General features: G+C 32.1%; 1 protein-coding gene across 1 annotated transcript in view; it reads left to right on the top strand.

Annotated features, from left to right (window-relative positions):
* The first annotated feature begins 1974 nt into the window (after nt 1-1974).
* LOC118180908 (methyltransferase-like protein 25B) overlaps nt 1975-21942 on the top strand; it is a 102118-nt gene continuing 82150 nt past the window's right edge. Inside the window, exons 1-2 of the mRNA XM_035349986.2 lie at nt 1975-2255; nt 11748-11860. Of these exons, the coding sequence (XP_035205877.1) occupies nt 2115-2255; nt 11748-11860 (254 nt within the window). The 5' untranslated portion in view covers nt 1975-2114. The remainder of the gene's footprint in view (nt 2256-11747; nt 11861-21942) is intronic.

Here is a 21942-nt window from a genome sequence, read left to right on the forward strand (position 1 = left end):
TATTTTATTTCTTTTTTAGTTTTTCCTTTAGATCCTTTTTTAGTTTAGGAATATTAAAGCAGTTAAGCACAATGAAAACTTGGCTAAAAGATATTTTATTCTTTACTTTAGACTGAGCTTATTATGAAAGTTTAAACGTATTTCTCATTGAAAGCTGTTTTGAATTATAATTTGGCGATTTTCTAGAGATTTTTGTCTTTTATATTTCTGAATAAATTAAAACTGTTAGCTGACACCCTGTCAGAAAATGAATTCCTAATGTAACCTCTTAATCTTTCAACTACAGCAACTTGGAAGTGTTCTTAATTTTCATTTTATTTACCTTTTGGGGGGGGGATAGAACAACTCTTAGAAGTCAACATATCTAAAAATTTAAGTACAACCACCTCAAACTATAGTAATAAATATGTAGCATTTTATTAGAGATTGTGAAGATTACAAAGAACTATTGACACATAAATATTAACTTAGACTAGTCCCACTAGATGGCTGCACCAGTCAATACATTCGATTTGAAAGTTGCATTTCAGTGGCCTGGCGATAGATCAGGAATTGATGAAAATTAATTTAACTTAAGAAAGAAGAATGGAATAATTGTTTGTTCACTGCTAAATAACTGTAATAGTGTATATTAATTTTTTTAGACCAAGTGTGGTAATTTTCAGATTTCTTTTGATTTATTTGTGCGTATTCTAAAGTTTGATGGATGGCGCTGCGATCACCGAGGCAAACGGTTGCAAGTTCGCAGCGCTCTGTAAAAAATGAAAAACATTCCTTTCCCCTTGATTATCAATTAAATTACTTTGAAATAGTGTTTTTTCTACAAAACCTACATCTTTTCCAAAGACTTTCAGCTCCGATGTTGATGAGAATGAAACAGCGGACAATGTGAGGATATACTACGAAAGCCTGGAATTTTAAGATAAGTACCCTTCTTTCATCTAAACTAAATCAAATTTCTATAAATAAGTGCCTTTAAATCAATAAATTTTAATTTTTCATCAATTTTAGCATTAAACAATATTTGAAATTGCTCATTGCTTGTGGCTTCCTTTGTGGTTCCAGACGCCAACGTTATCAGTTCATATCTGTCACCACCTACAAAGCCCCCCTTATCTTGTTTTGAAGAATCTCGTGAGAGGGAAAATTGGGGATTTGGAGCATAGCGCTACTTCCCTCTCGGATCTTTTGGTTTCCTTTTCTTTTAGATCGCTTAAGTATATTTTCGACTTTAAATAATATTATACCTCACCAATTTTTTTTCTGATACTGTTCCTTGCCATCTGTTACATGTTCAAATGTAAGGGATGGATTATTCTTCATTGCCTTAAATAAATTCTTAGAACTATGAGCTTATATAAATGACAGTGTGCCTCAATGTGTTAAACTAGCATTAATTGTAATAAATTATGATAGTAAAATGATTAAACTTGTAATAAATTATGATAGTTAAATTATAAATACTATGTTTAATTTATCTTTTTAATACATATACTCTGTAATTTACACATACGCAACATATATACTTTTTTTTGTGTGTGTGCGGTTGTGGTCTTGTATTGTGCATGGTTCTGTGTTCTTTGTTTGCTGCTGTTTTTTGAAAAACGTATGAAAATGTTGGGAACGAAAATAGCATAAGTTACTTTAGTTAAATTAATATATACTTTTGTCTGATGTTATAGGTCTTTTGCTGTTGTGTCTCAGAATGCAAGCATACATATTACTTTGTATTCCATGCTAAATACCTTGATACGAAGTATTTTAACACTGTCACCTTTTTTTTCTAGCATTAGGATACATTCTTAGTTACGTTACTTCACGCACCTCTTTCATATGTATCTTATTTAGTTTCATAAATAGTTTTTGAACGTAGTCTAGGCCTTATTTTGGCTTTTTTTTTTTTAACTTGGCTTTCTTCGCACTTAAGCTTGATTTTTCTCTCTGCGGGTAGAAAGACTCAGCGGTTGCAAAACAAGACATCTGTCGACTTTGTCCGTGTCTGTTGTTTGTATTCCGTTCCGTGTTTGAAAGTTCAGCGGGAATTAGGGTAAATCACTTTTGCATAAAGAAGTTGTAGTCTGTACGTTTATGCACTTGATTTCATTTAAGGGGAAATGAATTTTTATCGTAACGGAAATGACATCAAAGGTATTTTAGTCTGTAATGACAAAACCGTGGACGATATAAAAAGACATGCTCATTTATTGACCGTGTTTCTTCGTGAGTCGTCGTTTTTGACGGAAGCTTATATTTTGGTACTTAAAAACATATTGTATTCTTATTTACGTATATTTTGTTATTTTGGAACTCAGAAATCTATACTATGAAACATCAAAGAATTATAACCTTTTTATGAAAAATAAACGAATAAAACTTGCCATTTTGAAGTTTCGAAATTTTTTACTTTAACATCGAGTGCTTAGATTTTTCATATTAATTCTACAGAATTATCGTTGACCGTGTTTAGCGTGTATTTCTTCCATTTGTTTTCTCATTTTATACTAAACAAGAGCAGAGAGGCGAAACATACGGGAATTTTTTTCGAAGTTCTTTTACTAATACGGATACCGTACATGACGGATTCCGTATTCATGATTAGAAGTCATGATTTTATAAGATAGATGTGTTTTAAAATATAGATGTTCAAAGTCAGATCTTCTTTGCAGGGAAAAAGTAATAATCAGACAAATCAGTAAAGGGGATGATAAACTTTGCTATTAACTGTCTTATCAAAACATTAATGAGTTCTTAACATGGTCTTATGCATCACTCTCTTAGTTTGAGGTCACGTGCTTATTAACATCTTCATTTTGAGAATCTTGCTTGATTAAATCATTATCAGAACCACCCATAACACTGGAAATCTGTTTTTTAAAATTCATCATTGTTGTTGGTAAAATTAGTTTTTCTATGTCTGCATAGTTCATGTTTGTAAAACTGAATCGATTTATTTTTTCTTTATGCATCAAGGAGTGTTTATCTGCCAATCATCCTTTCTCTAGAGAACATTAGAATTATGTCTTTGAAATATTAATTGACCAAGTCATTATGTACTTCTAAGATTGTTGTTAAAGCTTCAGAAATCACAGCCTATCCACAGGGCCATTCTAGGCCATTGGCTGCCTGTGAACTTTCCCGAAATTGCCGCTCCCAAATTAAAAAAAAAAAAAAAAAGTTCAATGTTTAATAAAATTTTTATTTCGTATTCACTAAGTACTTACATATGACAAACTGTATGAAAAGTACTTACATATGACAAGCACTTACAATGAATTTAATGAATTTAAAATATTTAGGCATGGTATCGCGAGAGTCTGGCTGCCTGCATATACTTTTACACACTGCACTCCCACTAGGAACTGCCCTGTCCATCTGTATTCTTGGATAATGGCCTTCAGCTGAGATTGACTGTAGCCATAGGCAACTTCTAGGTTCTCGTTAGCAATAGCTACATAAAAGATAACTCATTAAGGCATATTTTATTTTAAATTGTTAATATGTTTAGTTTATATGGAGCATCAAATGTACTGATCAACTAGAGCACCGAAAATGCTAAAACCAAGTATTTCTGAAATATGATTTTGATTGGAGTATAATATGCCCTTAATTTATTAGAATTACAGTATTTAATAAATGTGTGTAAATTAACAATTTATAAGTACCTTAATGTTCTATTATCTTTATATTATTGTGCATGGAGGCTGGAAACAGATTCTAAACCATTTGGGGTCAGAAAACTAAGATGGCGATAAATATCTTTTGAAAATTTCTTTATTTTGTGGTGAATTGTGGTAAAAGTGTCCAGTGGTATTCTTCAGCTAATATGGCTGTATCAGTTGTTAAAATGTTTAAAGTTATTCACGCACACTATCAAAGGCAAGCTTTGCCATATTATTAGTGTAAATAAATGAAAAGAAAATACAAGCATATTCAGAAATTTAAGAAAAATATTTACTGACTTTGAGTTCTCATTTCATTTGGAACCAGTATTTGGTCACAAGTAGTGATGAATTTGGGACAATGTGCTTTTATGTTTTTTACTTTATTTTCAAACCATTATGTTTTTGAATTTCATTGTCAACGGCTGAAAAGTTCAGTTTAAAGTTTATATTTGTTTAGATTAAAATAAGTGCCCGGAAAAAAATTAAAACATATTAATTGTTTAATATTTAAAAACTATGCATGAAGTACAGATTGTTATAATACTTCTTTCTGGTTCCTATTCTGCTGTAGTTGCTGTTATGAATAGCACAGGTTCATAGAATTTGCTCATTCTTTTGCTATGCCTTTTTTATGTAGTAGTAGTGAAACTTTTGTAGAATTTTCTATATTTTTATTGGGATTAGTAATATGCGTATGGAATTGTTATAAGTTTTTTTTTTTTTAAACACACTTAACAGATTTCAGTCAGTGCTTTTGTTGGGATTATTTGAATATGCACATTATTATGCCATTTTTCTCATAATCAAATTCCATAGTTATATTATAGAGATTTTTATATTTAATGTTATTTTAGAATGGTTGTTTTTAATAAAGATTTTTTTAATTTGATTTAGAAAAATTATATGCAAGGAAATTAAATGCTTTTATAGAATGATATAAAAAAATTTGTTTCATTTTTATTGTTTTATATTAGATTAATAAGTATTTGAAAATAAAATTATTTATATTTATTTAGTTTTTTGTAAATTAAAAGTTTAGTTATAGTTTTATATCTTGATTGATCAGTATTTTTTTGATATTATTGGCTGCCCAGTAGTGGCTTAAGTAGGGCTATGCAAAGTATGCCTACACATAAAAGCCTGAATAACTAACTAGGGGCCCGTAGATGTTCTGCTCACTTTAAATTGAAAAACAAAAATAGAAATATATTGTGGTTTTTATCTATATTAAACAAATATGTGATGTAGAATAGGGGCTCTTGGAACTAAACAAAGAAAGAATTGTTACACTATGCTATGCACACTGAAACGGCAGTTGAAAGTGAATTTGATTAAGAAATGAATCAAGTTTTATATGTTTTGATTCTTCTTGGGACTAGTGGTTTCATGTCATTGACGAATTATTGCTGGTCACAAACTGGTGCATGATGTTATTAAGAAACTCAGTACTGAGATGTTTATATGTGACATTGTTGTGGGTACTGGAATTAGAAATTTATACCTCTACAGCCTCATTATCAGTCTTATTGTTATATTTTATTGATCTAAAAAAAAATCTACATCCCAGTTTACCCAAATTACCCTACCCAAAAGACATAATTATTCAAAAAACTGACTCTTGTCTTTGATTTTGTTTTCTTTTTTCTTAGAATGCTGTAAATTAGGAAGGCCCGAAAAATATCTTGCATAGTAGCCCAAAGCTTTTAGTTAACCACTACTGCCCAATCAATGTCATAGTTAGTGGCTACAGCTGCTGATCAGATGAGCCTAATGAACAAATTATAGGGAAGGTATGGATACGTTTTCATGAAATAAGGGCATTTAAAATACTGTTGGTCTAAAAGCTGCCTTAAGGGACTAGTGGTAGGATTGATAGATGCAATACTCACAGACTCTTCCCTATGGTGTTTTCAACCAGTATTGGGATGCAGCTGTGCAGAGTCGGTTGTAGCCTTTATGTTGCATTGTGCAAACTTTGCAACTCCAAAATTCTGCTGTAATGATAGTACTGTTCTCTTTTATTTTAGTGTGATGTATAAATCCAGATTACCTCTGGTATTCACATAAATGATGATTCTGGTGTTAACACATAAATATATTATTTATTTACATTTATAATAAAATATTTTACAATAAGAATTAATAGGCATATGCCTTCAAATTGTTAGGCCTAAAACTTCAGTACTGCACTTGTTGTTTATAAAGACATTTAAACTATTCTGAAGACCGAATGCTTAAAGCATCAGTTAATGGCAGGTGTTATCAATTTATAGATACCCTGTCAAAATAGCAAACAACTAAATCAACCATCCCCAACAAAATAGCCAGAGACTAAATAGCCCCAAACTAAATGGTCCTGATGGTAAAAATATATGGTTATATAATGGTATATATAATGGTATATATATGGTTATATAATGGTAAATATATGGTAATATATAATGGTCCTGACGGTTGTTTATAAAGACATTTAAACTATTCTGAAGACCGAATGCTTAAAGCATCAGTTAATGGCAGGTGTTATCAATTTATAGATACCCTGTCAAAATAGCAAACAACTAAATCAACCATCCCCAACAAAATAGCCAGAGACTAAATAGCCCCAAACTAAATGGTCCTGACGGTAAAAATATATTTACGGGTGCCTCTTGGCGAAAATTGGTGATTTTAGTGGTACAGTACAAAGTCCGTAATTTGGACGTCTGTTATCCAGAATGATCTATAATCCGGACCTCAAAGCCACAAACTTATGCATGCGTGTAAAGCGTTTACCCATGCGCACTTCCGATAGTGAAGAAAGTGACAGGTTATTGAGAACGAAAAAATTTCGATTGACTAGTTAGTCGGTATTCTCAACACAGCAATTACATGACTTCAACAGTGGAACTTTCTAACTGAACAAGAAATTATGTCTGTTTATAGAATTAAAGAGAAAGTATAAGCACAAAAAACAAAGCAACTTTAACAACTTACATTGAACTTACATTACATTTTCTTTGTACAAACAGGATGGTTATAATTCCATTGAATTACATCCAGCAAAGCTTCTTTTCTTCTGTCCTCAACCACTTAGGGGAAAAAAAAAAAAAAAAAAAAAACCTTTCGGTTTCTCGTTCTATACAACCAAACACCCACTTTACCACCGGCAGCATTTTACGATGCACAGCACACAATACGTGATGTACTTCCTAACTGACATCCAACAAATATTTTCCCATCGGTCAAATTCATCACAATCACACAATCAATTACATCATAATAGGGTTTCCATAACATTCAACTAATCAGGTTACCATAAAGGAAACAACAACTTGGCGATAAATGAAATAACAACTTCGCGATAAATGAGACAATAACTTCGTGATAATCTAAGGTGCATCCTTAAATATAGACTAACCAGCCCTAACAAGATAACCTCGACAAAACAGCCCCAGATTATTTTCTAAGCCTAATTATAAAATTATATAAAATTACTTACATTAAATTGTATTATTAAATATTAGTAAAAAAAAAGGAATATTGACAGTTGAAAATATTTATTTTTAATAATGGAAATGTTCAATGAGTTTGTAGAGGGGTGGATGATAGCAATCTACAGTTTGCTGGAATGCCTTATGCTACTCTTCTCCGAATTATATGTCCTCTGATGACGTACTCATGAACATTTCACTCATGTATTGCAAATCAGGGTTGTGCTTGGCAGTTGTATCTTACTTGTCCTATATATGTATCTTTCCAGTAATTTCTAATGGGGTCTAGTTCGTTTGGGCAATTTTCAATTAATTCTTCAAATACTCTGATAACATCATGCACTGGTATAAAACTGAATGCTAACAATATTTTTATATAAACAAGCACATTTTCATTATTTACATAAGCTTCTGCCAAATTCAGTTCTTGCACCTTTCGTCATAAGCATCCCAGATGAAACAAACATGTGAAATATAATTTTGAAAAAATGTGATAAGGAACAGAAACCTCAAAAGCTTGTAGAGAACTGCCAAACCGAATTTAGAATTTATTCATATGACCATATACAATTTTTAAAATGTATTTTTTAATAAATATTTTCATGTGTCAAAATTCATTTTTTACTGATATTTACTAATATATTTTAATATAATTAATTTTATAACTAGACTTAGCTATTACTTTGGGGTTATTTTATCGAGGTTATCTTGTTGGGGGCCATTTAGCCTATGGCTGTTTAGTGGTGAGCTATTTTGATGGGTCATGCAACTCATAACATCTGTTGCCTGGATCATTCATGAGTTTTGCTGCCCCTAAATTCTCCTGCCTACCGTGGCAACCTGGTTGCACCAGCATTTGTGCTGTCCTTGGAACTGGGCAAAGTTATTTTGTGGACATGGAGGATGATCCCAAATTTATCTGCTAATGCTTATTCATGAGACACTGGGATTAGCAACAGCATGGTATGAAAGTTAAAATTTTTAAAAAGAGACTGCCAATGAAATCATGTAAATGATCAGGTATAGGATATAGCTAGAAATTTATTCATAATATTTTTTATTTGGTTAATCAGGCTTCTTCCCTGTTGCTTTTTTTAGTGCTTATCCAAGTAAGAAAAGAAACTTTCCCTTTTTTTCCGCTGTAGATCCAGAGGGAGGTAATCTTACAGATTGGTGCAAAAATTCTGCAATATTCCATGAAAGCATACATTTTATGCATCTGATGACATTTTAAAAATCAATTTAAATGCTAATGTTAAAAATAATGTATCAATATAAAAGTCATTTTATAGAGATTTTTGAGATTTAAATTAACAGTAACACATATATTATGCATTAGAAAATGGAAGGAAACTGTAAAGCTAATAAAAACATTTTTTAAAAAATTTCCTCTTAACAACAAATAAATTTTAAATTCAAAAGAAAATGGGTAAACCAGGGATGGGTGAACTTTTTCGGTTGCAGGTAAAAAAAAAAAAAAAAAAAAAAAAAAGTTTGGCGGGCCAAGATAAATTTTTCTAAAATTCTCAAAACAATATACAAGTACAATAGAAGTCCAAAAATCCGCAATGCTTGGGACCAGAGGTTGTGCGGATTTTAAGATTTTTGTGGATTTCAGGAGAGAAAAGATAATATTCAGAATAAAAGTGCAAAATAAATAAGGCGTATTAGATACATTTAATTAAATTTTTATATACATTAATACAATAACTAATTATATGCATTAAATTATTATTACATATATAAACTGATTATATTGTTCATTTACATTAGGCTCCTCTATTTTTAAATTAGCATGAATCTGCTTCCCCTTTTCTCTCAGAAGTAGTCCTGAAATAGGTACCCCCATAACTCCGCCGCTGCCGGAACCACTTGTACAAGACAGCATCGAGGTTTGCTAATTTCGCCTCATGTAAAGACTTCCGGTTTCAGATTCCGGTGTTAGAATCACTGTTGCTGTAGAATTTCAACAGCTTTTCTTTATTGTTCCGTATATCATACATAGTCCGTGTGGCAATTCCATACGATTCTGCTATAAACCAAGCAGTAGCACCTGCCACCATCTTTAGCAGAATTTCCACTTTTTTTCATTACCATCAATGCAACGTGTTTACGTTTTTCAACGTTGCAAGCAGTAAAATCACGAGTGCGTTTCTTACCTGTCATTGTATTAAAAAACGCTGAAATTTAAAATATTCTTTATTTATCCACAAAATGTTTGGATAAAAAAAAACAACATCGCTAAACAATCTCGTGAAATAACGAAGCTCAGAAAGTACAACAGCGTGAAGCTTAAACTTGAAAGAAGAGTTAAGTTAATCGTCTGCTTTTTTACCTCGATGCAGATTGGAGGGGAAAAAACTCTTATCATGATGTCAATAATTTGGTATTTCCATTATGACTCATTATTATTCAGTAATTATGGCATCATTATCCAGTAAGTATTTTTTCTTCGATATTTCATGCTCCGTATTGCGGTTTCCGGAACCTATAAACTAAATGTTTATATTTTGAGAGGCAATGCAGGTTTTAGGAGTTGGCAGATTTTTAGTATTTGACTGTATTACAATTTAAATATATTAATGAGATGAATGAACTTGCGATTTCATTTTTAAAAGTTCCTTATATTGAGGTTCAAAGTGAGATGTACTGATTCTAAGGAACGAGGCTAAATGCTCATCTGTCAGTCTACTTGTAAAATAATTCTTTCTAAGGTTTGTAGTTGAAACCACTTGTTCACATATATAAGATAAAGCAAACATAGCACTGATTTTCTGGGCGTGAGATATTAAATTTAGGAAACTTACTTTCGATAATGATTTGTAAAATTCTAACTTTGGCATATTTAAAACAACTGCTTGAGATGATTGCTAGATTGGAACTCAGTTAATTCAAGCTGCAAACCTGACCTCACTGCTTCACAGTTACATTGAAAGGCATTGTAAAAATATCCAATTCTGTTTGAATGGCACTGAAATCTTCGTTCGAACTCAAAATGCAGTTTTTCAAGCCATCTTCATAATTTTTAAGCTTCTCTTCACTTACTGAGGGTATTGAATTTAACCTTGGGAAATGAAACAAGTTGTTCTTCACTAGCTGCCCAGCAAATAGATTAAGTTTAATTAAGATAAGATAATTAAGTTTTTTCCTTAAGATGTCTAATTCACCTACATTGGATTCCATGTGTCTGCTCCCTGAAAAAGAGATAACACTTGTTGGCGCCAATCTATAGCTATAACAAAGAACTTCCGCTTTAAACACTTTACTGATTGAAAGCTGTCTGTGCTTGCTATTTCCGTCAATTTATGTTTTGTAGAACAAAAATAGAGAAAGTAAAAAGAGCATCAGTCCATTGAAAAAAAGGAAGAAAAAAATAATATTTAAATAAAGTAGAAAACGAGATGGATATATAATATATAAATATATATTTCTTTTAATTTGCAATTTTGCCAATCCAAGGCAAATTAAAATTCAATTTGCAGGCCAGGTAGAACCTGCCGGCAGGCTGTAGTTTGCCCATCCCTGAGTTAGGCTATTTAAATATGGCAGAGCACATGAGGGCTGTCTGCCTAAGGGGGCAGGATGCCTTCCTGGAGGACTTTCTAAGGGAAACTAACTCATAATCACATTACATATGGAAAAAAATCACAAAAACCAACCATGTAGTTAGCTGTTTGTCTGGATTTGAACCTGGGATGAACTACTATTATTATGCACTCATTTACTGCTCAGCGACTGGTGAGATTTAAACGAAAATGCTATGGCAAAATTACGAACTATCAAACATTTTACATGAATTAGTAACTTTTAAACATGTTGCATAAAATTTCTGTTTTCAATTATTAATGCACATCATTTGGTATCCTATTCACAATTTTCTCAGTGTTGTGCATTGGAATTGGATGATATCACATGAAATTACAGCTTCAGTTGATTCTGCTTAAAGTAACTTCCTCTTTCAATTAGTCTAAATATTTTCAGTTGAATTTTGATCTGGTGATTGGGAAAGCTGCTACAGGTTTTGAATGAAAAATGTAAATTATTTTGAAATGTGTATGTTGATAACTAAAGTAATTTGAAACGTGTTAAAAGTGGTCCCCCCATTATATTACTATAATGAGCCATATTCCTTTTTCCTTCTACAATGAAGTCAATCCAATACAACCTTATGCCATAACTGCAGTAATATGTTTCGCTGTAATCCAAATAATGCTTTGCTATAATCCAAATAATCCTTAATCAAATTATTAGGCATTAAAAAAGTGGTGTTTGATCATTCCAGATAACTTTTTGCCATTGATCCACAGTTCATCTTATATGATCACATGTCCATTGTACATGTGTTCAAAAAGTGTTGCAAAACTTTTGCACCAAGCTGAGTATGTCGTAACATTGTTATCTCTTAATAAGCATGCTGAAAGCAATTTGTGAATATTTTTAGGAGGCATTTGGTGAATAAAGATTTCGTCAAAGAAATTTTTAGTAGTACTTTAATGCGTGAATATGTTTGCTAAGTCATGCTATCTTTAGAGTATTTGTCAATTTGCATATTTTTTTTGTTTTGTTTTTTTCTTTTTCTCTTTCTTCCCTCTTTCCTTTCTCTTTTTTTTTACAGGATTATTTTGTTGATACACTTTGGAACCGACTTCCATCTAGCTGGCTAGAAATTGTTAAGGATTTTGACCCTTATGATATAGAATCATTTTTAAATCCTAAAAGAAATTTAAGGTATGTATTTATATATATGAAAAATTATGTTTTTATGTATATGTTACCGTGAGAAACCAAAATTGGAGAATGTCAACATTCACCAAATATGTCAGTGAAAGATCGAATATTGCATTACATTCTTGTACATTCGGATCCTCATTGGTGTATGTCGACAATCACAGATATGCTCTGGTGTAGGTCGAAAAGAGAGGCCATAAAGCGTCATAATAGTTTAAATTGTTGCAATAAATAAGATTTGAATCACATAATTTTGTAAGTTTGTTATTACTATTATTTTATTTTCTCATTTAGAACGTACTGTATAATTAAATAAGTTTTTAACTTCTATTATTTTCCTTTCTCATTTTGAATGTACTGTGTGTTTTTAGTTCTTACGTTCTTATTTTAAGTCTCAAGTGCGTTTTTTCACGACTGAATTACAGAGAAGAAACTATAATATTCTTATATGTTCAACATTCACTATTAGTACATGGGGTGAATGTTGACATTTACCGGTGTAAGTTAGAAATAAGAGTATTTGGAAAATATTTCAGATATACACCAAATGACCATGTGAATGCTGTCATTCTCCAGATTTTGGTGTTTCACCGTAACATATATACATCAATATATTTTGTAAAACCTTATACAGATTTTTTTTTCAAGAAAATTATCTATCTGTTTGAATTTTTTCCTTTTCTTTTTTTCACTTATTTTAAAAAAAAAAAAATTCATGAACCTACATAACCTACATAAGGTGTCTTGAAGTTTGCAGGAAGTTATTTGAAAGAATGAAAATCAAAGTAACAATGAAAATAAGATTATATTCCCCCCCCCCCTCCAATAGCAGGCACTTGGCTGACTTAGGCTTGGCCACTATTAAGGCTTGAAGTGGTGGTCACTTTAATGTGGAAGCACCTAGTATGTGAGCCATCATTACCACCTATGAAGGGACGGACAACTACAGCCTTACCTTCTCCAGGATTTGAACCCGGGCCCTTCGATATCGCAGTAGGCTCCCCTGTGTTACGCAAAAATGGTATAGTACAAGTGCAATGATTTTTCTCTTGCATTTACTTATTATTGTATGAAAAAACAAAATGATGGGGGCAAGGCAAAAATATAAAACTGTACCTAAATCAAAACATAAACGTGCATACACACATATGTATGTATAATTTAAGTGTAAAATTAAAAAATCATATTTAGATACAGCAAAATACAACAACAACAACAAAAAGAAAAAAGAAAAAAAGAAATTTGCTCAAAATAGTGTAAAACAATCACTGCATAAAATTGATATAAATAAATTATAAATAAAAAAATTAGAAAGTAAAATAATTTTATGTTAAAACCTAAACTGATATTGATAGCGAATTAAAAAAGAAATTAAGACACAGCAAAGTGAAACAAAAGTGAAATTTGATCAGTGCAAACAACCATTCCATAAATTCACAAAAGTTAAAGAAATAAAATTTTTTAAAAAATTGAATTATTTTTCTTTTCTTTATAACATTACCATTGGGGGTTGGTGTCTCGAGGAAAACTTCAACTAAGTAACATTCAGATTTTACCACCATTCTTAGAGAAGTCTATCAGAGTGTTGTTAATTGCACTAATAAAACTATTCATAACAATTGGATTATCTCAAATGATCCAAAAGTCATTAAAACCATTTCTGAAATTCACATCAGGATTATCAACTGTTAAGACTTAAAAATTAATACACTATGTTACATCTGTATGAAGTTTACAGCAGTCTCGTTGAACTATATAGTCTTTTTCCAAACATAAATGAAACTATTGAACTGTAATATGACATGTTCTATTTAAATAAATGTTTTCTCATAATTATATTAAATTTCAAGATAAATTTTAATAACAAGTTCCAGTGGGTACTAACTATTCTATAGCTATTTGTAGTCTCTCCATCTTTGGTAAAGAATTTAGTTTTATGAAAAAAATTTGGTACTTTCGCATTATCAGCACAGTGGTCCTGCAAAGTCACCATTTGCTGGCAACTAATTTTTTGCCAACTTAACTCATGAAACACTAACCATTTAAAAAATGGTGGCACGCTGAAAATTGCATAAAACAGCAATGAATTAATGAAATTAAAAACACAAGAAACATATGTAATGAAAAGTAAAAATTATGTAAAGCAAACATCCATAATGAAACACTCAAGATTTTATAAAACAGTGACAAATTAACTAAATTAAAAACACAGCAAACACCCATAATAAAACACTTTCCGTTTTCTAGGTCTTCTGTCTTTGTGCACAGTGATTTGTTTTAACTTGCAAATATTTGGGGAATTTCAGAATTCTTGGCATTGCAGATCAAACTGGTACTGCTCTCCATGTACACATCAACTGATTTAATTAAAAAAAAATACCAGAGAACTGCACTTATTAGGAGAAAACGATTATCACAATCACCTAAGAACATTTGGTACTGTTCTGTTATCAGGACCAGATTCAGAAATGTGTTTGTATGTGCATATATGTATACACACAGATATATTCTTGCTTACAAATATACGTGCATGCATGAACACATACATCAATACATATACACCATACGTACATACATTTCTGGATCCAGTTCTAATAACAGAGCAGTACCAAACATTTCATAACCTACTTTCAAGCTGCAAGATTTCTATAATAATCTAAAATCAGAGATAAATCAAAGCTACTCAAATGCATAATTTTATATGCATTTTATTACTTTAACAATAATAATGTAAATCAATCCAGACAATAAAATTACTAAAGCAACAACCTTGTGTTGCTTCAATCATTAATCCAGACGGTATTTACTATGCTAATTATAAGCAGAAACAGCATTGCGTGCATTTAGTGGGTTGCCATATAAAATATATTTTTGTAAAATTCTAGGTCACCTACTTTGGCAACATAACACTTTGCTCAGTAATTCTTGTCACGGTTGGGAATATAATTTCGACAGTACTAAAAATTTCATGGTCCTGAAGTTTTTAAATTTGCCTGTAGGTTTATTGATGACATTATTGCCATTAACAGCAACAAAATTGAGAAATAACATATTTATCCTAATTGCATTCAATTAAATAGAACTAATTTTGACCCCATGAGTGGCATGACTGCCTTATCCAATCATGAGATTTTTTATCACATGGTATATATTAGATTACAATTAAAAATATTTTTGCTTTCTTACTTTTTTTTTAAATAATGTAACTATCATCTTAATGAATGGAAGTTTATGAAAACAGACTAAAATAAGTAATTATAAGAATTTAACTAATGGAAGCTGTTTAAAACAGCATCTGTTAGCCATCTTCCTAAGCAAATCAAAAAAGTCGTGTCAGTCAAAGTGGTAAAGAAATAGAAACAGAGTCCTCTAAATCAATAACCAAAAAGTTCAAAATTTAGATTTTTAACAAAAGAAGACTTCAATTTTAAAAGCATTAAACTAATTAATTGGCACTCGGATATTTTCAAGGAAAATCATTGCCAACAGAAAAAGTAATAAAACAGTTAGAATTAGAAAAATCTATAATGATAATGCAGCATTTTTAAGGAAACTTTTAATTAAAATTATCAAAAATAATTAAATTCCTCAGGTTTCTTTTTTTAAAGAAACGAATTTGCTAAATTGACACTTGTCAATCTAATCTTATGCAAACTATTTCCATGCGTCTGAATAAATATGTTCAAGAATTTCCTCTCACATATCAATACAACAGAATATATCCACATGGTCTGGAGTTAAAATAAAGAAAGAGGTTGAATTAAAGTAAAGACTAAAAAAATTGGCAGGAAAAAGACCATTCTCTGAATTTTTATTGGTGCGATAAGAGGATCACAGTTGAAGTAAGCGCTTGCCAAGGTTGGCTTCACTTCTTTACTCGTTCCTGCCTTATTTTTCACAGTATTTGCGTGTATTAGTTTTGCCGTTACGCAAATTATTGCCTCTGATATGCTATTTCCAGCACACTGTTTTTTATTATCCAGATCAAAAGCAATTACTCAAAGTACTGTAATGTCTCTGATCCTTGTTTGGTTATCAATTTCAAAGTGAAGTATATGGAAAGTCAAGTACTGGATATGCATGCCATCTTCATATTTTTCAAAGTCTCTTTTTTACACTTCCATGGTAGTTCTAACTGTTTCTTCATTGGCTGACTTTCCATATTAACTTTCTTAAAACTCATTGTAAATGAATTTGTGAAACATTTACTTAAAAAAACATAAAATCGTGAAAATTCTGAGTTCTTGCAAGGGTTGTTTACTGAATAGTAGCAACAAGCGTACTTGCGCTATGGAGCAAAATCTGCTCCAAAAGCATCATAAAGTATGCAAAATTGGAAGTGCTAGGTTATTTTATTGCTCATTTGGTTCAAGCTTCGTATTTCTATGTTTCCATTATTTCTGATCGTGCATTTTTCCAAATTTGTAATGAGGAGCTATGAGCTTCAAGACATTATAGCCTACTATTTGAAATATAAATGGCATTTTCTTTTCCCATGTAAACTGCAAATAAAGCGCATTTAATTAACACAAAATTTCAAGCAGAACAATGGACAAGGGGAAGGTGCATCAGGTTTACAAAATGGTCAATTAATATATTAAATAAAATTTTTTGAAGCTGTGTAAAATGAAAGGTCAATATGCCATGTTAAAAAATCAGTATAAATTTTTACTAGTTAGTAAACTTAATTACAGCATACACTGGTGTGCAAAAATTAAGGACGAGACGGTTTTTTCAATATAACTTTGTACAAAAGCTTTCCAAATCAACACATTTAATACCGTAAGATCCCCAATACGTAAGGACATGAGTAATGTAAGCAACACTTACTAAAAGAGAAATCAGAGGGATAAAAAAGAAGCTTTATTGAAAAAGTAGCATGGAGCGCAATGCGACTGAAGGCCTAAACATCCCTGTGATGGGTGTCCAGCAAGAAACATCCGGTCTTTAATAGGGGATATGATCTTCCCTGACTGCTAGGCAGGTTTCACAGTGTCTGCCCATGCTGAGAATGAGAGTGTCAATGAGTTGTTGAGGCATTGCTGCCCATTCGTCTTGCAGCGCCAATCGAAGCTCCGGAATCGTTACTGGTGGTAAGGTACGAGCTGCCAAGCGTCTGCCTAGAAAATCCCATACATGCTCGATGGGATTGAGATCCGGAGATCGTGCCGACCAATCCATCTGTTCAATATCCTCACTCTCTAAGAGCTGTTCGGCAGCTACTGTGCGATGACATGGTGCATTGTCGTCCATGAATAGGAACTGCGGACCCATAGAGCCTCTAAAAAGACGCACATATGGAAGAAGAATCTCGTTACAATAACGGGTCCCGTTGACTGAACCTGAGTCGAAGATGTGAAGGTCTGTGCGACTACCAAGCATGATGCCTCCCCAAACGAGAACACCGCCACCTCCATACCTGTCCCTTTCCATGATGTTCGAGGGATGATTGCGGCTTCCCCGCTCTCTCCAGATTAGTATGCGATGAGAATCGCTACTCAGACTGAATCTTCTCTCATCTGTAAAGAGTACTCGTCCCCATTCATTGTCTCTCCAATTCCGGTGTTCCCAGCACCACAGAGAACGCCTTCTTCGATGGGCAGGCGTTAGAGGTACACACCATACAGGGCGTCGTGCAAACAGACCACCACCGTGCAGTCTTCTGGCCACGGTAAAACGCGATATCGGTCGTCCAGTCGCCTGTGTCGTGTGTCTAGCAATTTCTCCCGTTGTCTGCCGCCTGTTTCTTCTGGCCTGTAAGACAATATACCGGTCATCTGCGTGTGTGGTTCCTCGTGGACGATCACTACTAAAGCCCCGGATAGCTGTTCCTGTAGTTTGAAATTGTCTCCCAAGTCGTGAAATGATGCTGTGAGCAATTCCGAACTCTGCAGCCACACTTGTCACACTGCGGCCTTCCTCCAACTTCCCAATGATTCGACCTCGGGTAAAAGCATCCAGATGTCGTCTAACAGATTGATTATTCGCCATTTCTCGCTGAGGCAGCAACTCGGTGTGATTTTAACTGCTATACGGCGTGCAATCTCTTTGCCAGAAATACTGATCTTACACCGACGACATGCTTTATACTACTCAGACACTCCTCCATTACGTCTACCTGCATATCTGCGCATGTGCTACCGTACATCACCTTACTTAATCTCCTGATTGGTCTTTCTGTCCGCTCTGCCTCTTCGTTCAGCTGATATGCTAATTTTTCGACTTTGTCCTTAATTTTTGCACGCCAGTGGGGAAAAGAAAGATTAAAAAATTATGATCAGCTATTTCATAAAACATTTTAAAAAATTTGAAGCTAGCTGCAAACAATGGAAAAAGACAAAGCCATTGAAATAACAGCTAAATTATTAAAAAAAATTTCTAAATTTTCACATACAACTCAGCTGAACAAATAATCACTCTCATAGAAATCGAAAATAAAGCTATCGGGCAAATTATTTCTCAAAGAAAAGGAAATTTGAATTACACAATGGATTTAAATTTGAATTAATTGTCCAATTGTTTAGTGAATTTTTGGAAAAAACAATGAAAATGAAGTTATCTGAATTTTTTACGGTAGTTCGTTTTACGGCTTCTCATTATTTTAAATGCATTATATGCCCTCTAGTTCAGGAAATGTGCCAAAGTAATAAACCTACTTAGCTGTTCTTGTGATGGGAGTACAGTACGTCACTGAAATTAGGACTCTTAGCTGTATATTGATGGCTTGTGAAGAGCTTCAGATAGATTTGGTGTTTTAGTGTGAACGAGAAGGCTCTTGGCACCTTTTCAATAATGGGCACCTAGGCTTCGTATGGTCCTTAAGAGTCCTAACGACTTTTAGTCATTAGGTTTTTGGAATCTATTTTTGGTCCTGAAAAGTCCGTAACTTCAACCAAAATTGCCAGAAGGTTCTTAATTTTAATCATCTGAAATTTCTGTCTGTTTTTAGGACTGCCATTTTTTGTGTGAATTAGCATTTTGGAGGAATATTTTTTGGGATTCACGAGTTATAATTTGTTTCTGTTTCTAATGTAAACATTGGCTATTCGAGTTTCTGTGCAAGAAGTGAAACATAAGCATTTCGAAATTATTTCTTTTTTTAAATGAGCTTCTAAACAACTTTTTGCTTTTGAGGATAATTCTTTTATTAAACTGTTCTAAATTTCACAACTTATCAACATCTTGGCGATTTTAAGATCACTTTCTACGAAAAATTTTTCATTCGGAGATCTGGGAATTTTTTGGCAATTTTTGTTTTAAACATCAGAACATTGAAAAATCATTAAAATAATGGTAATATATTGCAATTATATTTAAGAGATAACATTAAAATAAAGCATTTTATTTTCGCTGTCATATTTTAAAGTGACGTTACTTTACATTTTGGAGACTTATTTTTCAGACTCAAAATATTGTACAATAAAGGTAAGAAATGCTATAAAGCACAGTTTACGAAACAGTTCTTAGCAAAAGCAGAATAGCTATGTAATTAATTAAAAATGTCTTCTTTTTAATTTTTTTCATGGCAAGTATTTTTCCCATATAATTGTCTCAGAATACTCAGAATATACATAAGTTTTCTCTATAAAATTAATTTTACACTTTTTTACATTTTTTTTTTTTTTAATTTTATGGCTTTTGTTGTTACAAAATTGGTAGGGGTAATTTTTCTTTAGGATTTTAGATATTGCAACTTTGACAGCTTAGAAGGATTTGAATGCAAGATTTAAAGACCCACAGTTATAGAAGATGCCAGAAGAATGTGACAAAATGAAAAATATTTTCATAGTATTAACACATAATGGAAATATTTTACAGGAAGTGTGTGGTGAATTTCATACTTTTTGGAGAATTTTTGGAAGAGTAATGAAAGTATAATATTTGAATGTTTTACTTCTGATACTAGAAGTCTTTTTCTTAACATGTTTATCTTCCCTTTATTTTCTCCTGCTTTTCACTAGATACAAGCATGGAAAATATAAAAAAGTCTTCTAATCTTATCACATGGACAGGCATTTATAGAAAGGAATTTTTCTGTTTATAAAGGAATTAAAAACTGACAATTTAAAAGATTTGTCTTATATGTCTCACTGTGTCATACATAGGGTTGGCGCTAGGAATTTTCCTATCTGATGCAATATCTGTGCGTTCTAAATTCTGCTGCTTAGTGCCTTTGTAAATTCTAAAAGTTTTGCCAGTACTAGATTTTGTTGCTCAGTGTGTCACTAAATTCTAAAAATTCTGTCACAAAATTTCAGCCCTTACCATATATAATTTCATATTTATTCTGAGTGTTCTTATAACTAAAGAAATAAAATTAGCAGCTTTTTCCACATGTTCAAAAGCATTTAGTTTTTTAGAATAAAAGAAATCTCTAATTAAATCCAAAAATTCTAAAATGAAGAGGAAATGTATTTAAGAAAAAACTAAATACGTATAGAGAAAGAAAATTATTCTTCAAAGATATGTACAGTTATTATTATATAAATTAACCAGTTGTTTATAATTTCAGCCTTTACCATAACTTCCCCTTTCCATTTCCTCACCAGAATGTAAATCAGTTAGATAGTTTCTAAACTGGAGTTTTTGAACTGTAAGACAGAGTGTGTTTCTGGCCTCCGCTTGCACGCTGCATCAGTTCCTGCCAGCTCTGATAATTTGTAATTATTCATCTTTGTGTTATTGCTGTCGACATTTGAATTTATTATGACGATAGAGTTACTGAGCCAGCATAGATTCAAATTAAATTGTGTAGTCATTGACTATTAGTTCACATTTTTAGCTTGAATTTGACTGTTCCTGTTTAATTACATCACTACGAGCTGTAGTTGATTTTGTTAGCTTAAGAACGTGCCTTTATGTTCTGAGTTCTTTTTAAATAAGGGGTTTATTTAAAACTTTATTTGACTTTGTAGGTAAATTCAGACATGGCAGTAGTTTACTTCACATCTGACAGGGGTTTTGGACTATTTAACTTTTATCAAATCAAGTAAAACCTCATAGGTACATTGCCGAGAGAATGGCAAGTTAGGAGATAAAGCATGCAGAAACTAGCGAGAACAACAGTTTTCATATTGAAACAAATTTCTAATTGTTAGAAAAGATGCTTAAAGAGAAGTAAATTGATATAAATTAGCCAAAATACCTGGGAAGGCTTCAAATTAAAAGCTTCTGGTTAATTTACATGTCCTTGGCTATTAGAACTTTAGGGAAGTGTCTAGCGACTATTCGCTGGTCTTACAACTATAAAATGTATGATTTCAAAGAATGATTAAAATAGCCTTTTATTCACTCAAAGAAATACTAACAGACGGCCCTCTCAGGCTTAAATGAAAGCCTCTGCTTGGGCTTTAACTTAAGCTAGAAATTAAGAAACTAAACTAATTCTAATTAGCCAAACTTTAGCTGAAGGTATACAGTGATAGCTAACCAAGTTGGCCTGTAAGTAAACCTCACAGGCGAAAACTAACAGACACGTAGGCCATATGTAGTAAGACAGGCTTAAAACAATGATGTGGCCCGAAGGCAGAACATGCTGTGCTGAGAACTTCTGAGCTCTTCTATGGAAGTGACTGAAATTCCCATTAAATACTGGTTCTACTTCATTTATATAAAATGTGATACTGAAATCTCATTCTAATATTGTAGGGGAAAAATGAGAATTTAAAGGAAAGTGCTTCAAAATTAAAAATACCTATTAGAAAATTACTTGTAAAATAAGCCCTACAAAATTAAAAAGATGCATAAATTTTTTGTTGTATGTTGCTACAAAATAGAAATGTTAATTATTCTAATATCATTTAAGAATCAATGCCATAAATTATATGTATTTTAAACTGCAAAATGTTATTAGATTGTGATTTTTAATAGTGCTTTAAAAAATTTTAAATTAAAAAAAATTGATCGTGGTCATGTAAATCTATAATGTCTAAGAGTAGCTAATTACCTAATGTAATTATGCTTACCCTTAAAAGTTATCTCTGCACGTTAAAGCGAGTTATTGCCTTTCATTAATATTTACTATGGTCATAAGATACAACACAAAAATATAAAAATTAATGTAAAGCATTCTTTACAGCTAG

This window comes from Stegodyphus dumicola, chromosome X1 (assembly GCF_044657685.1).
Source record: "Stegodyphus dumicola isolate Sdum_Otavi_A_Nest chromosome X1, ASM4465768v1".
Lineage (NCBI taxonomy): Eukaryota > Metazoa > Arthropoda > Arachnida > Araneae > Eresidae > Stegodyphus > Stegodyphus dumicola.